The 15,499-nt window shown below is 37.7% G+C and overlaps 1 protein-coding gene across 3 annotated transcripts in view; it reads right to left on the reverse strand.

Annotated features, from left to right (window-relative positions):
- Positions 1 to 15,499, reverse strand: part of cacna1fb (calcium channel, voltage-dependent, L type, alpha 1F subunit) — a 50,394-nt gene that overhangs the window by 11,373 nt on the left and 23,522 nt on the right. For 2 of the 3 annotated variants that reach the window (XM_056261087.1, XM_056261086.1), the window contains exons 11-35: positions 15,356 to 15,437; positions 14,962 to 14,988; positions 14,194 to 14,354; positions 13,752 to 13,977; positions 13,142 to 13,349; positions 12,280 to 12,400; positions 11,822 to 11,891; positions 11,363 to 11,423; positions 11,193 to 11,283; positions 10,859 to 10,961; positions 9,660 to 9,789; positions 8,991 to 9,050; positions 8,755 to 8,861; positions 8,285 to 8,372; positions 7,302 to 7,409; positions 7,126 to 7,178; positions 6,797 to 6,943; positions 6,497 to 6,698; positions 2,480 to 2,638; positions 1,595 to 1,705; positions 1,312 to 1,395; positions 906 to 1,034; positions 715 to 780; positions 513 to 604; positions 181 to 340 (exon numbers count right to left, since the gene is read on the reverse strand). In XM_056261087.1, the coding sequence (XP_056117062.1) occupies positions 181 to 340; positions 513 to 604; positions 715 to 780; positions 906 to 1,034; positions 1,312 to 1,395; positions 1,595 to 1,705; positions 2,480 to 2,638; positions 6,497 to 6,698; positions 6,797 to 6,943; positions 7,126 to 7,178; positions 7,302 to 7,409; positions 8,285 to 8,372; positions 8,755 to 8,861; positions 8,991 to 9,050; positions 9,660 to 9,789; positions 10,859 to 10,961; positions 11,193 to 11,283; positions 11,363 to 11,423; positions 11,822 to 11,891; positions 12,280 to 12,400; positions 13,142 to 13,349; positions 13,752 to 13,977; positions 14,194 to 14,354; positions 14,962 to 14,988; positions 15,356 to 15,437 (2,846 nt within the window). The remainder of the gene's footprint in view (positions 1 to 180; positions 341 to 512; positions 605 to 714; positions 781 to 905; positions 1,035 to 1,311; positions 1,396 to 1,594; positions 1,706 to 2,479; positions 2,639 to 6,496; positions 6,699 to 6,796; positions 6,944 to 7,125; positions 7,179 to 7,301; positions 7,410 to 8,284; positions 8,373 to 8,754; positions 8,862 to 8,990; positions 9,051 to 9,659; positions 9,790 to 10,858; positions 10,962 to 11,192; positions 11,284 to 11,362; positions 11,424 to 11,821; positions 11,892 to 12,279; positions 12,401 to 13,141; positions 13,350 to 13,751; positions 13,978 to 14,193; positions 14,355 to 14,961; positions 14,989 to 15,355; positions 15,438 to 15,499) is intronic. The other variant, XM_056261088.1, reaches the window with a different exon arrangement.

Here is a 15,499-nt window from a genome sequence, read left to right on the forward strand (position 1 = left end):
ATTCGTGACCAGGATTTACTAAAATGAGATAATTCTTAATTCGTGGCCACGATATATATATATTTTTGTCCTAAAAAAAATGAAAAGAGAAGCTGGGAAATTATACAGCTATAATGTAACTGCAAAGTTATCAAGAATAGAGTTAATTCAACCAACAACAACAACATTCGGTGCAATTACCAAGAAGGCGCAGAGCATAAAGAAACTGATGAAGTAGACAATGGCAAAGTTGCTCCCACAGGTGAATTCTTCACCGGGCTCATAGTCTGCCTCTGGGTCACAACGTTTCCCTGGAAGACTGGACAACATGATCTCCTGCCACGCTTCACCCGTTGCACACCTGCACATGAAGAGCACATGCATTACATGTACTGTATGCAGATGCTTTTATCCAAAACAACTTGCATTGCATTCAAGGTATAGATTTTTATCAGTTCATGTATTTCCTGGGTACTTTACATTGCTAACGCCATGCTCTACTGTTTGAGCCACACAAAAAAACACTCTCTCACCTGAATAGAAGCAGCACAGCCTGCGGAAAGGTCTGAAAGTTGTTATTCCTGTTGATTTGCGTGTGGTCCTGCATGGCAATCTTTCCGAATGTCTGACGAAGAGAGAAATCATTCATTATTTTTTAAATTGTTCAACAGTTGTTCGTCTGTTTATTTTAAAAAATAATCAAAATGATATAAACGAAAATTATAATAAAATTACCTGCATTCCAATCACAGCATAGATGAAGAAGATCATTGCGATCAGAAGAGCAACGTACGGCAGGGCCTGAGGGACAAAAAGAATAGTACAAATTTAACCTAAATCACTTGCTCAAAATATATATATATATTTTTTGTAATTATAGTTTTTGATTACAAAAATCATAGTTTTTGTAATCATTGTCTTCTGACCTGGAGTGATTTCACAAACGTCCAGAGCAGTGTACGAATGCCCTCCCCCTTGCTGAGTAGCTTAACCAATCGCATTACACGAAACAGGCGGAAGAAAGTAATGGATACACGAGAACTGTCCTCTGAGCTCTAAGGAGAAAAATGGGAGAAAGATTCACATATGTGCCAAACAGGAAACATACAATGTGATTTTAGTTTGTGCATCATCTATACTGTGAGTGAGCTAATGTCTGGATTAAAGACAATTATGATCATCATTAGAATATAAGGCTCAAAAGATGGTTGTGACAAAAAAATATTTTAAACAAATTATCCCTGAATTTAACTAAAACTGCACAATATGCCAAGTAATCTTTACCATTTTGATATCTATTATTTGATTAAATAAAGAAAAAGAGAAACTCACGCTGAACTCTGTAACTACAATGTCCACCACACTTCCCACAACAATCAGGGCATCAAAGGAATTCCATGCGTCAATAAAGTAATGCTGCGAAATGGGGGGGGGGGTCATTAAATATCAACCAGATATTAAGAACAGCACACTTGAAAAGTTCAAGACTAACTTAAGCTTCAGAATGAATGGTTTGAAAAGGGTTTAATTGGTTTTAAGAAAATAAATCAGTAACTTTATCGACAGTAGCTTTTAACAACACATATCATATCTGCAAATGAGTGAAAGGACTGACCCGGAGTCTGAGAGCCATCAGTTTAATGATCATCTCCACGGTGAAAAGACCGGTGAAAACCATATTGAGGATGTCCATCACGTGACTAAAGAACTTTGACTGGTTATAGTGCTGTGGAAGCATCCAGAAACGTTAGCATTCGACTCAATATCAGCCTCAAATCATTCGTCCTTCATTTTTTTTACTTCATTGACTTGTACATTTATAGATTTATGTCAGTATAGAAATGCCTTTTTCAAATGAATCAGTGCCACTGACTTCTGTCTTCACATGTTGATGGTATTATGCCATTTTTAGACATTTTAACTATCCTATATTATTAAGAAACAATCAGTTCACTGACTTCAAATAATTCATATAGTTCACCCCAAGAATAACTATGAAGATAACTATAATGATAACTATATTAGCGTCCACATCAGCGCATGATCATTCTGTTTATTATATGCAGTCTCTATAAATGCTCATGCAGGATGGATTCTGATTGGCTGCCAATGTTTTTATTGTTCATCAGCTGGCAAAACAATCATTCTAAAAGTGATTCCAACTTCTGTTCCGTTATTGTTATTGTTGATTTTGTGGACTCTGTTATTCTTTTACATTTAAAATGTAATGTAAATCTTTATTATTTAGCATCCTAGGTGTGAGCAGGCCTTTTGTTTAATTAGTCAATTGGTAATTCTGATATGACATGAAAGCACCATAATCCTATCACACAGAACGTCAATTCCTCAATACTATTTCAGCACTGGCCTAAAGGTTCATGTTGGATTTCAAGAAACCTCATATAAGCTCAGATTCACAATACCAAAAATAGATGTCTTTGTATGGTTCTACATGCTGATTATACAGCTTTTGTAAGAGTCGTCAGACTCAGCTGTTTACCTGCACAGCCAGAGTAACAGTGTTGAGGAGAATCAGCACAAACATGATGTACTCAAACCCTGTGGAGTTGATTATAGACCAGAACTTGTACTGCACTGGGTTTTTGGGGATGTACAGCTTCAACGGCTGGGCCTTCAGGGCGTATTCCACACACTGTCTCTGCAAATGACAAAAAGGAGACATAGTGTGAGAAAATATACACTGGACTGGTGCACAACTCAACTCAAATGGGCTATTATTCAAAATGAGATGTGAACATGAACATGTATACTTACTCTTAATACACGTTTCAGTTTTTATTATAAACAACTTTTCTGTGCATGTAAATCCAAAGAAAACAATATGTTTACTTATTTAAATACCCTATTTCGCTAGGACATACACTACCATTCAAAAATTTGGGGTTGGTAGAATTTTCAATTTTTTTTTAAAGGAGTCTCTTTTGCTCACCAAGGCTGCATTTATTTGATAAAAATACAGTAATATTGTGCAATATTATAAGTTTATTTCTATTTTAATATATTTAAAATGTAATTATATAAAATGTAATTTATTCCTGTAATGGCAAAGCTGAATTTTCAGCATCATTACTCCAGTCTTCAGTGTCACATGATCCTTCAGAAATCATTCTTATTATCATCAATGTTGAAAACAGTTGTGCTGCTTCATATATATACACTCACCGGCCACTTTATTAGGTACACCTGTCCAACTGCTCGTTAACACTTAACTTCTAAGCAGCCAATCACATGGCGGCAACTCAGTGCATTTAGGCATGTAGACATGGTCAAGACAATCTCCTGCAGTTCAAACCGAGCATCAGTATGGGGAAGAAAGTTGATTTGAGTGACTTTGAACGTGGCATGATTGTTGGTGCCAGAAGGGCTGGTCTGAGTATTTCAGAAACTGCTAATCTACTGGGATTTTCACGCACAACCATCTCTAGGGTTTACAGAGAATGGTCCGAAAAAGAAAAAACATCCAGTGAGCGGCAGTTCTGTGGGCGGAAATGCCTTGTTGATGCCAGAGGTCAGAGGAGAATGGCCAGACTGGTTCGAGCTGATAGAAGGGCAACAGTGACTGAAATAACCACTCGTTACAACCGAGGTATGCAGCAAAGCATTTGTGAAGCCACAACACGCACAACCTTGAGGCGGATGGGCTACAACAGCAGAAGACTCCACCGGGTACCACTCATCTCCACTACAAATAGGAAAAAGAGGCTACAATTTGCAAGAGCTCACCAAAATTGAACAGTTGAAGACTGGAAAAATGTTGCCTGGTCTGATGAGTCTCGATTTCTGTTGAGACATTCAGATGTTAGAGTCAGAATTTGGCGTAAACAGAATGAGAACATGGAACCATCATGCCTTGTTACCACTGTGCAGGCTGGTGGTGGTGGTGTAATGGTGTGGGGGATGTTTTCCTGGCACACTTTAGGCCCCTTAGTGCCAATTGGGCATCGTTTAAATGCCACGGCCTACCTGAGCATTGTTTCTGACCATGTCCATCCCTTTATGGCCACCATGTACCCATCCTCTGATGGCTACTTCCACCATGTCACAAAGCTCTAATCATTTCAAATTGGTTTCTTGAACATGACAATGAGTTCACTGTACTAAAATGGCCTCCACAGTCACCAGATCTCAACCCAATAGAGCATCTTTGGGATGTGGTGGAACGGGAGATTCGCATCATGGATGTGCAGCCGACAAATCTGCGGCAACTGTGTGATGCCATCATGTCAATATGGACCAAACTCCCTGAGGAATGCTTCCAGCACCTTGTTGAATCTATGCCACGAAGAATTGAGGCAGTTCTGAAGGCAAAAGGGGGTCCAACCCGTTACTAGCATGGGGTACCTAATAAAGTGGCCGGTGAGTGTATATACTGTATATATATATATATATATATATATATATATATATATGTACTGTGTATATATATTAGGGTGACCATATTTTAGTTTTCAGAAAAGAGGACGGGGGCGTGGTTGATGGGTGGGGGCGTGGTTTGGGGAGGCATGGTTAAGGGGTGGAGGCGTGGTTGGGGGGTGAATGCATCAAAAAATACTTGACAAATGCATTCACAACCTTGCAACTATGTTATTGTACTTTAATACATAAAGTAATACACCCTTCCCATTCAACGTTTGGCCCGCAACAATAGAATAATATTTAACAAAAAAAAAAAAAAGTTTAGCTTTAAACACCTTTTACATGATGCTATTTCTTTTCATGGCCATAGGTTAAAATAAAATAAAAAAATCTACTACACTATTTCAGTAAAAAAACGTTTCAATCCTCCTGATGTTCTCTTGTAGCCTATACTTTCATTATGTGGGCTTCTAGGTCGCTAGCACCTTTATTTGACACTGACACGTACGTGCCAGCTTTGCAGGTCATGCATTCTGCTTTACACGGATCTCGACCGAAACGAAAACACGGGAATTTTCTCTGTAAATCATCTGTGAATTTACATTTGGGCTTTTTTTTTTTAACGCTGTTAGCTACTTTCATCTTATCTCGCACTTGACCGTAAACTGAAGCGTCGAGTCACGCTGCTAAAATTCTGTGAACATAAAGTCCGCCTACTTTGATTTGATTGGTCATTTAAAATATTCTGACATTGACGAGCAGTGACAGACCAATGAGGCTGAAATGAACACACACACACACACACACACACACACACACAGAGGCCTCTGTTTTCATTCTGACGTGCTCTCTGCTTGGAACCGCTGCGGATTGAGGAACGCGCTGATTATAACAAGACGGGGCGAAGCCGAAGCCGGTTTCATATGTTTTGTGTGCAAAGGCAAGCACCAGTCAATTTAAAGTACACGCTTAATGGAGCCATGAAAAACAGTGAAAACCGGACATTTTCATGAATTTATAAACCCCCCCCGGACCCCGAGAGTACATAAAAAGTGGACATGTCCGGGCAAAAGAGGACATTTGGTCAGCCATATATATATATATATATATATATATATATTAGGATTATTTAAAGAAAAGAAAGTTCAAGATCAAATTAAAGGAGAACTCCGGCGCAAAATAAACCTTTGGTCTAATTACACATTGTTACCTAGTCAACCGTTATCTGAGATTTGTTTTCATGATTATCGAATGTAAATAGTTTTATCTCTAAAAACAGTTTAGCCTATAAAGCTAGTATAACGCTAGTATATTGGGCATCGAGTAATGACAAATAAAAATCGCTTGTTAATACCACTAACAAGGCTCAAAATAGCCCCACACTAACACGGTAGCATAATGAGGGTCCCTACCTTCAAACCGAAGCATTGAGAACTTTGTCAGTGTCCAGACAGTTTAATAAGAAGATATTTAATACATACAGTCAACTTCGCGTATACAGGCAGAAGCCATCTTTGAAAAGCAGTCTTTACCAGTCGATCTACGAACGCCGATCCAAGCCTGCTGTTCGCGCTCACCTTATCACAACTTATAGCTCGTTCACATCTCACCAGCGCACTTGGATCGGCGTTCGTAGATCGACTGGTAGAGACTGCTTTTCAAAGATGGCTCCTGCCTGTATACGCGAAGTTGACTGTATGTATTAAATATCTTCTTATTAAACTGTCTGGACACTGACAAAGTTCTCAATGCTTCGGTTTGAAGGTAGGGACCCTCATTATGCTACCGTGTTAGTGTGGGGCTATTTTGAGCCTTGTTAGTGGTATTAACAAGCGATTTTTATTTGTCATTACTCGATGCCCAATATACTAGCGTTATACTAGCTTTATAGGCTAAACTGTTTTTAGAGATAAAACTATTTACATTCGATAATCATGAAAACAAATCTCAGATAACGGTTGACTAGGTAACAATGTGTAATTAGACCAAAGGTTAATTTTTCGCCGGAGTTCTCCTTTAATGAATACAAGTATTCAATCCTAAAATTCTTACTTAGCCCAGGTTTTTGAACAATGGTGTATTTTACATTACGGAAGTAAAATTGGTTGTGAATTTTCTCTCAGTAATGCTTTCTTCAAACCTGATTTTTGTCCAGCTCGCAGTTCTTGAACTCAGCCTCTCCCTGTTCACGGAAAGTGATGATGACAAAACCCACAAAGATGTTCATCATAAAGAAGGCGATGATGATGATGTAGATGATGAAGAATATAGAGATCTCCACGCGGTAGTTGTAAATGGGGCCGTGATTCTCTGCGTTGGCATCAATGGCTTTGTAGAGCAGCCTGAACGAGGAAAAACAGGATGTGGAGCATATTGTATAAACATGGCTATGGTGACCTTCAGTGACATATGGAGGAAGATGACAGAGGGGCAGACTCACGCTGGCCAGCCCTCGAAAGTGGAGACCGTGAACAGGGCCATCATTCCCATCAGTACATTATCGAAGTTGAAGTCGCTGTTAAGCCAGATCCTCTCTTTCACCATTGGATGACTCACATCTCCGTCTTTATACACCACAAATGTGCCCCTGTGTGTCACACACACACACACACACACACACACACACACACACACACACACACACACACACATAAACAATTTGTAGGCACAAATGGATGCACAAACACTCATGACACATAAGCATGCATGTTGCCCAAAGGCACACACATGTGGTTAACGTAAGAACAGAATTAAAATGTAATGACATACTTGCACTGTTCTGGAGTGTTTTTAGCTTCATCTGTGCAACGATAAAATTTACCCTACAAAATACATCAGTAATGACGCATTAAAAAGTACATTCACACATAATATTTATGCTGATGTTAAATTTCTGAGAGCACAGGAGGTACACAGCCTTTTGTGTGTGTGTGTGTGTGTTTTACCTTGAAAAGCTGAACACCAATGCAGGCAAACATGAACTGAAGTAGAGTGGTGACGATCATGATGTTCCCGATGGTCTTTATAGCCACAAACACGCACTGTACCACATGCTACACACACACAAACACACAGTCATCAGAGAAATGGACTTAACACCATAACACTGACGTTGAAAATGAAAATTAATTACATGGGCATTCAAAAACTTGGGGTCAGCACTAGCGTGAGTTACTTTTATTCAGCAAGGATGGATTGATCAAATTTGACAGTTTTACTTGATTACATTATGAATGAAATTTATTTCTGTTCATCATAGCATCCTGAAATAAAATTCATCATGTTTTCCACAAAAATAATAAGCAGCACAACATTGATAATAATAAGTGATGTATCTTGTTCAGAAAATCATCATATTAAAATGATTTCTGAAGGATCATGTGACACTGAAGACTGAAAATTCAGCTTTGACATCACAGAAATAAATTGCATTTTAAAATAAAATTAAAATAGTATTTTACAATATTTCTCTTTGTAAGAGACTTCTTTCAACATTTAAAAAATCATACGGACCCCAAACTTTTGTATATACTTAAAATCTTAAAAGCTTAGAGGATGTAAATATGAAGAGAAAGGAGGTTATTCGGGAAGATGAGGGTTCCTGGAAAGAATGAGGAAGGTTATAATTAACAGAAATATTGTCAAAATTGGTCATTGGAATTACACATAAAAATTCCTCTGAGACTTTTGCCAAGAACTTTGATTGGTTACTTGTTTGTGACAGTAGGAAACAGTTTAAACCTGCGTTTTTGAGACTGTCTTTGGTTCACTTCAGTTTTAAGGAGAAAATACTCAGCATTGGTGTTGACATGCATTTTCACATGGTTTGTCTTAAAGCATATTAAAAACACAACATAGACATAATACACAACATTAAAAACTTGATTTTCACCACAGGGCATACACACAAAAACACTAAAAGCTGTACCTTGAGTCCTTTGGCTCTGTTGATTGCTCGAAGAGGCCTTAGTACTCTGAGCACCCTTAGGATCTTCACTACAGAGATGGCACTTGAACTATGAGAGAGAGAGAGAGAGAGAGAGAGAGAGAGAGAGAGAGAGAGAGAGAGAGAGAGAGAGAGAGAGAGAGAGAGAGAGAGAGAGAGAGAGAGAGAGAGAGAGAGAGAGAGAGAGAGAGAGAGAGAGAGAGAGAGAGAGAGAGAGAGAGCGAGAGAGGTGAGAGGTTTAACTTTATATGTGGACTTTTTCTTCATTGTCTCTAAAATTTCTTTTTTTTCCCCTTTCTTTTTTTACATTTGCATTCAAAGCGTGATAAAGCACTTTTTTCCACCAGAGGGCGATACATACATTGATGCATTCATCAGATATCACAGCTCACCTGTTTACACAAATTATGAACAGGAAACTTTTGATGTCTGTATGAGTGTTATGGACTTACTGTAAAAAGAAGGAGACCAGAGACACACTGACCACCAAAAGATCCAACAGATTAAACCAGTTTCTACAGAAGGAACCCTGATGGAGGAATGCGCCGTGCACTGTCATCTACAGAGAGATAACGGAACAAAAAAGATGAGGGCATTTCAGTGTAGCAACACTTCTGTTGCTGTTATCTTATTGGTTTGAAATCATAACAAAAACTATTGATTGATTGATTGATTGATTGACCGGTACCTTCAGTAAGATCTCCACAGTGAATATGGAAGTGAAAGCATAGTCAGCATAACCCAGAACCTGTAGAGAGAAATTCAGTTCTCCTAATATGAAAAATGATGGTACTGTATGTACAGTAGGACGTATGTGACATGTTTATTTGTGTACAGTATACATGATTTAGACAAGTAGGACACAGTCCTGGATCAACATCCTTTGTTCTTGAAGATTTCCAACAAACAATCCGAGCCCTCACCATAATGTTTTCCGAAACCCTCAGGGAAATAATAGGTTGATAAGCATGTTGTTCGAGCCTTTGACTCCAGTCTTGACCCCAAACCTCAAATCTGATTGGTTGATACCAAATGTTGTTCCAGAGCTAACAAGGATTCTGATCCAGGAACATGTCCTACTTAGCTAAATCATGTTAAGCTATGCGTGTGCGTGTGTGTGTGTGTGTGTGTGTGTGTGTGTGTGTGTGTGTGTGTGTGTGTGTGTGTGTGTGTGTGTGTGTGTGTGTGTGTGTGTGTGTGTGTGTGTGTGTGTGTGTGTGTGTTTGATGGTCAGCTGATTGAAGGATGCCATTCCTCAGCTGGGACTGAAGAGCTTGTCCAACATGCCAATAAGGTCAGCTGCAGCAAATAACTATTAATGATCCTGCATGTGTGTGCAAGCAAGCAGGAATCTCACATTGTTCCTGAAGGAGTGAGCTCTGATAGGATCCTCCGCAGCCAGAGAAATGCTGCTGAGAATGATGAAAAGCAGGATGAGATTAGTGAAGATGTGGTGATGGATCAGGATATGGCAGCCCACTCTTATCCTGGAGAGAGACACAAAGAGAAATGTGGTCAACTATGTGTTGTCTCTACATGGTCCAAAATTCAATATGACTTTATTTTAATTAAATTTATTTGCCACGCTGCTTGAGAAAACAGAGGCATTTATATGGTCATGAATATGCTTGTTTGAAACTACTCATTCACTATTCAATACATAATGAGTGTCACATAGTTCACTATCTGAGTGAGTGAAAATGACTGCATTTGGATGCATTTCCAGACAATATTGTGCATTTTGCATGATGTTAAATATGTAATGCATCTCAAATGACAATAAAAACTACTTGAAATCTGATTTGACATTCCAAAAATGTGATTGTGTTCGTAAACACTGGATTTTGACTTGTTTTTGCTGTTAACAATAAAAAAAAAACATATTTAAGGTCAAATATGATTTTTGCTGTTTATCTTAATAAAGCCAAAGAGATTATAATCATTTACTGAAGACAAGATGACTGACTGTTACTTCTGAGGAAAATGCACTAGAAGAACTTTACTATAAGAACTATAAGAATCTAGGAAGCCAAATGTTTTATTTTATTGACGAACACCTCCAGAACTGACACATTCACGGTGTTAAGCCATCTAAAAATAAATAAAATATATAAATATGGCTAGTATTTTGGACCATGGTTGTCTACATTTGACTGTCATGCTGTAAAAAAAAAGAAAGAAATTGTTTATATATGAAAAAAAATTACACAATGAAAATATTTATATAAATACATTTCTAATTTTAAAGGGATAGTTACAAATTTAAATTTTGTCATCATTTATTCACCCTCATGTCATTCCGAACCTGCATGACTAATTTTTTTTTTTTTTGCAGAACACAAAAGAAGATATTTTGAAGAATGTTGGTAACCAGACAGCATGAACAAAAACAAAAACACTGAGAAATTTCTCTTCTTTTTTGTTCCACAGAAGAAAGAAATTCATACAGTACACGTTCGAATAACATGCGTACATAATGAAAGAATTTCATTTTTGGAGTGAACTATCTCTTTAAATGGTCAAGCATTGAGTTTGTGATTAAAACTGCACACTCACGGGTTGGTCTTGCTGAGGCAGAAGAACGCACTGCCCTCTGGGATTGGTAGAACTTTCTCTTTAGGAGGAGCAAAGTCAGCAACATTGAGCTGAGCTTTCCCTTCTTCCAGCGGAGAAGGACAGAAGGAAAGAGATATAGACAGAAAGAAACTGAGTTAATGAGATCACAATCTAGCAGCAGCCAACACTAAACCTCAGGACACTCCAGAGGGACTCTTAGTGCATCCTAGGATGAGTAATTACGGTCACAAACGTCTGCTAAATAACTACACATTTTTTTAGAATTAACAATCTATTCAAACGCAATATGGCATCTAGCATTCATGGACTTCACCTTCATCATCTCCCTCCACGTGCTCCTCCTCCTCCTCTTCTTCTTCCTCCTCCTCCTCCTCCTCCTGCTCGTTTTCATCATCCACGTCCACCTGTTGAAAACAAAATGAAAGATTGACCTCAATGTGATGATTATTCAACAACAACGGCAGAAGAGTTGGATTTCCATACCTTAACCTCTCCATTCTCTCCTTCACCATCAACCTTTTCTCCCTCTCCCTCTTTTATTTCTCTGTCAGGATCAATAGATCACATATCACAATCTTTGTTTTTGCATATACAGTAGGGTCCCAAATGTCTATTTTGCATTTTTTTTCTAATTTAACAATTTGAAAATAACAATTATAGTAAAACGTTGATTTAAAAAAATAACACAAAGAATGTCTTTGTATTTGCTTTGTCTCAATTTTGCTTTAATGAAAGATTTTTAAATCTTTCTTATTCATCAGAATGTTTTACTTTTTGTTTTCAGGCTTAAATTTCAATCCCATACTTTCAATGTGGACTTTTGAACCCCACAGTACATGTTAAAGAACGGTAAATGTATTCATTAATGATGTAATATTTATGGCAGTTAGAAAGAGAGAGATTAGTTGAGATTATATGATCTGAGATGATTTAAAAACGCACTCCTTCTTGTCTCCATCGCCTCCTGCTAAGTTGTCGACAGCGATGGCCAAGAAGACGTTCAGCAAGATATCTGAGAGAGCAGAGGTCAAGACCCAACAAACACAAAAATATGACAAACCACATCCAACAGCAACAACAAAACACAGAAATGAGGATTTCTGAAGGATGGTGAGATATGGTTCGTTTTTAATCAGTGAGCAATGACATCTGTTACTGGTTGGAAATAACTGCATTACTGTAACTCAAACAGTAGTGTATGGCATTAGCAATGCAAAGGACATAGGTTCAAATCCCAGGGAAAGCATGTATACATACAATGCAACTTATGACGCTTTGGATCAAAGTATTTACAATGCATAAATGTAAATGATTTAAACTTTTGCTGTAAAGTGATCACATACACAGACTTAATGCATAATAAATAAGCCAGTGAAACTGGTTTTAGAGGGAAAGGATACAGTTACCACAGATGAACAAAATCACAAAGTAAAGACAGACGATCATTCCAGGGAAAACCGGGCCGCCGTACGCCATGATACCATCATACATCACTACATTCCAGTCTTCACCTGTTAATATCTGTAGAGGGGGGGGAAACTAAATGTAACACAAAAATACCTCAGATATCAAAAAATTGAAACATTGACTAACTTTATTTTATACTTTAAAACCATTGTGTTTCTTTAACAATAATGTCTGTTTTTATCTGTGTACTGTTTTTCTTTATTGATGAATATTTAGTGAAAACGAGAATTTCTGCTTATTAACTCTTTCCCTGCCAGCGTTTTTGAAAAAGTTGCCAGCCAGCGGGTGCATTTTTTCACAAAACAAAAATATTTTTTTATAAAAACTCTGAAACCCCCCACACACACACAACTTATTCTAGCTTCATACATTTTTTTAATCAACACTTGAATGTGGATGTTTAATAAAAAAGCAATATTTTGAACAAAAACCTGAGAAAATTGCATTTTTGACTAAACCTACATTGGATTCAGAAATATGATCAAAAAAGGTAGATGGAGTAAATCGAGACCATTTCATTTGGTAATGTTAGACATTTTTGATTTATAGACAGTTTAATGTTTGATGATCATGTTATTTTACATGTGCATAACATAAGCAATGCTTCTATCACTTGTTTCTGCTTCTTCTTAGCCTATGTTTTGATCCGGAGATTCAATACTCTTTCAGAAGTCACGTTATAGCGACCCCTGCCGTAACACTGAAAACATGGATTGCCGTAAAATTCCGTCAAAAGCGGGGAAAGAGTTGAGTAACCTAACATTATGTTTTCATTGTTGTACGAGAGTTTATTACCTGAAAGCAGGTGAGCATGGCCTGAGGGAAGGCATCAAAGGTGCTCCTTTTGGTCTGCGTCTCATCAAAGTTGAACTTCCCTCCGAATAGCTGCATGCCAAGCAGAGCGAAGATGATGAGGAAGAGGAAGAGCAACAGCAGCAGGGAGGCAATGGACTTCATTGAATTCAGTAGCGAGGCCACCAGATTGGACAGAGCCGTCCAATGGCTGAAGAGGACAAGTGGGGCAAGAATTAACAGGGTAGAAATGTGATGAGGAAAGACAGAAACATGAGGAGAAACAGAAAGGACCAGACTGAGAAAACAAAGAATTTGCAGGGGACAGAGAATACACTTGGAGGCCAACCAGCACGATTTTGAAATTATTAAAAGAAATCCAATAAACGTTTTTGTTTTTTTGTCATTTTTAAAATTCGACGTTAAAGTTGTCTATGTAATTTTTAGAAAATAACATAAATAACAAATTGTTTTTAGACATGTTCCGAATTTGAGTGACAGTGACAAACATTAGAAACCTCATATAAAATAGTTTCTTTAAAAAAAGTATTTTAAAAGTGTTTCCTATTTTGTACCCATTCATGTAAGAAGCAAGTTTAAGAGGCCTGAGTACCGTGTGACTTTGAAGATCCGAAGCAGGCGGACGCAGCGCAACACTGAGATGCCGAGAGGTGGCATGATCTCCAGCTCCACCAGAACTGTCTCCAGAATCCCACCGCACACGACAAAACAGTCAAAACGGTTGAAAAATGCCACAAAATATACCCGCAACCCCAGACTGTACATTTTCAACAACATCTCCACTGTGAACAATGACAGGAGAACCTTATTGGCAATGTCTATGAGAGAGACACAAAAAGAAAGAGAGGCGGATAAATTAGATGTGATCTCAGCTCAATCATTTTTGTCAACATGTAAGTTCATTCATTGGTAACACCAGACTCAGCAACAAAAAAAAACATCTGCTAATAGAAGTCTACGAATAAAAGTGTGGCTAGTGCTGTGGGACAGTACACGTTATGTCAGCAAGGTGATGTTTGGCAACAGCTACATACCCTGAATTTCAGTGAGCCACTCTGGTTGGTTATAATGTTCTGAGGCACTGAGAGCTGTGTTGAGGAAGACCAGGATCAGCACCACCCAATAGAATGTCACAGATTTCACTGCTGTACGACAGTTTCTCCGAATGCAGCGGTTCCAGCGGCGCAGGGCACGACTAAGCGAACACACACAAAAAATGCATGTGGATATAATCACTATATACATTTTTTATTATATAAAAAATATGCATATTATGATATATATCATAATATGCATATATATATATATGCATATTATGATATACATGTTTATTATTTTACCAACATATACATATTGTTTGGATTTTATGTAAATCATAACAATAAGTCATGAACCATGTGATCTGAGCAGTTTTAGAGGGCATGTAATAATTATACAAAAGTATAGTTGGTTTAACTTTAAAAAGTAAGTTACCTTGTTGCCTTAAAATTTTGAGTTCATTGAAGTTAATACAATGAAGGAGATTGGTTTAATAAATATAAACTCAAAATATTACGTTATCTGAACCACATTCAAGTTGATTTGACAAAAGAAAAAAGGTTCAAATAACAAATCATGAAAATACTTTTCCCCCCATTGATAAACCGTTTCTTCTTGTTTTGAGCATAAATCTCACTAAATTGAGATAATTTATGCTGTAACTAAGAAATAAAAACTCTCTGCTAGTGTATTTCCAAAGTAAAGTTTACTATACATCTAGTAGGTAAACACTGAACCACGAGTTTGTCCTCACAACGACTCACCAGCAGGGTATCTTCATAATGCGAGCACTGAAGTCAAAAAACAGTGGACAAAACAAAATGAAACGACAATGAGATCACAGACAATCACAACACAGAGCAATTGGAAAAATATAAACACTGATGCATTGCGTTTAACAAGGATCCAGTTCAGATACTGAATCAAAGACAGCCGAAGAAGCCCACAGTAATGAACTGACTTGCAAGAGCACAAAGAATACAAAGAAAAGAGAACATAATGAGCCTCAATTGAGAAATTTAGAGATGACACTCCATTATGGCTGATAACAACTTCCATTAGCAAGCCAGCGTGACAACACAATGACAAATGTAGTTTCAATGTGTCATGTTGTTTCTAATTATAATGGGTATGTATGTGTGAGTATATATGCATTACCAGCAAGCAGCACAACAATCTGTGTGTTCCTCATCTATGTTTTCAGTGTTTTCGGAAGCTGTTTCACTGGCTGGAAGACTTGCTATAGCGAATGAAAAACAGGAAGAAAGTGAAAGATACACAGAGACAGAAAAGGACCGTAAA

The sequence above is a fragment of the Rhinichthys klamathensis genome, unplaced genomic scaffold (assembly GCF_029890125.1).
Source record: "Rhinichthys klamathensis goyatoka isolate OS25496 unplaced genomic scaffold, OSU_Roscu_1.1 h1tg000180l_1, whole genome shotgun sequence".
Taxonomy (NCBI): Eukaryota; Metazoa; Chordata; class Actinopteri; order Cypriniformes; family Leuciscidae; genus Rhinichthys; species Rhinichthys klamathensis.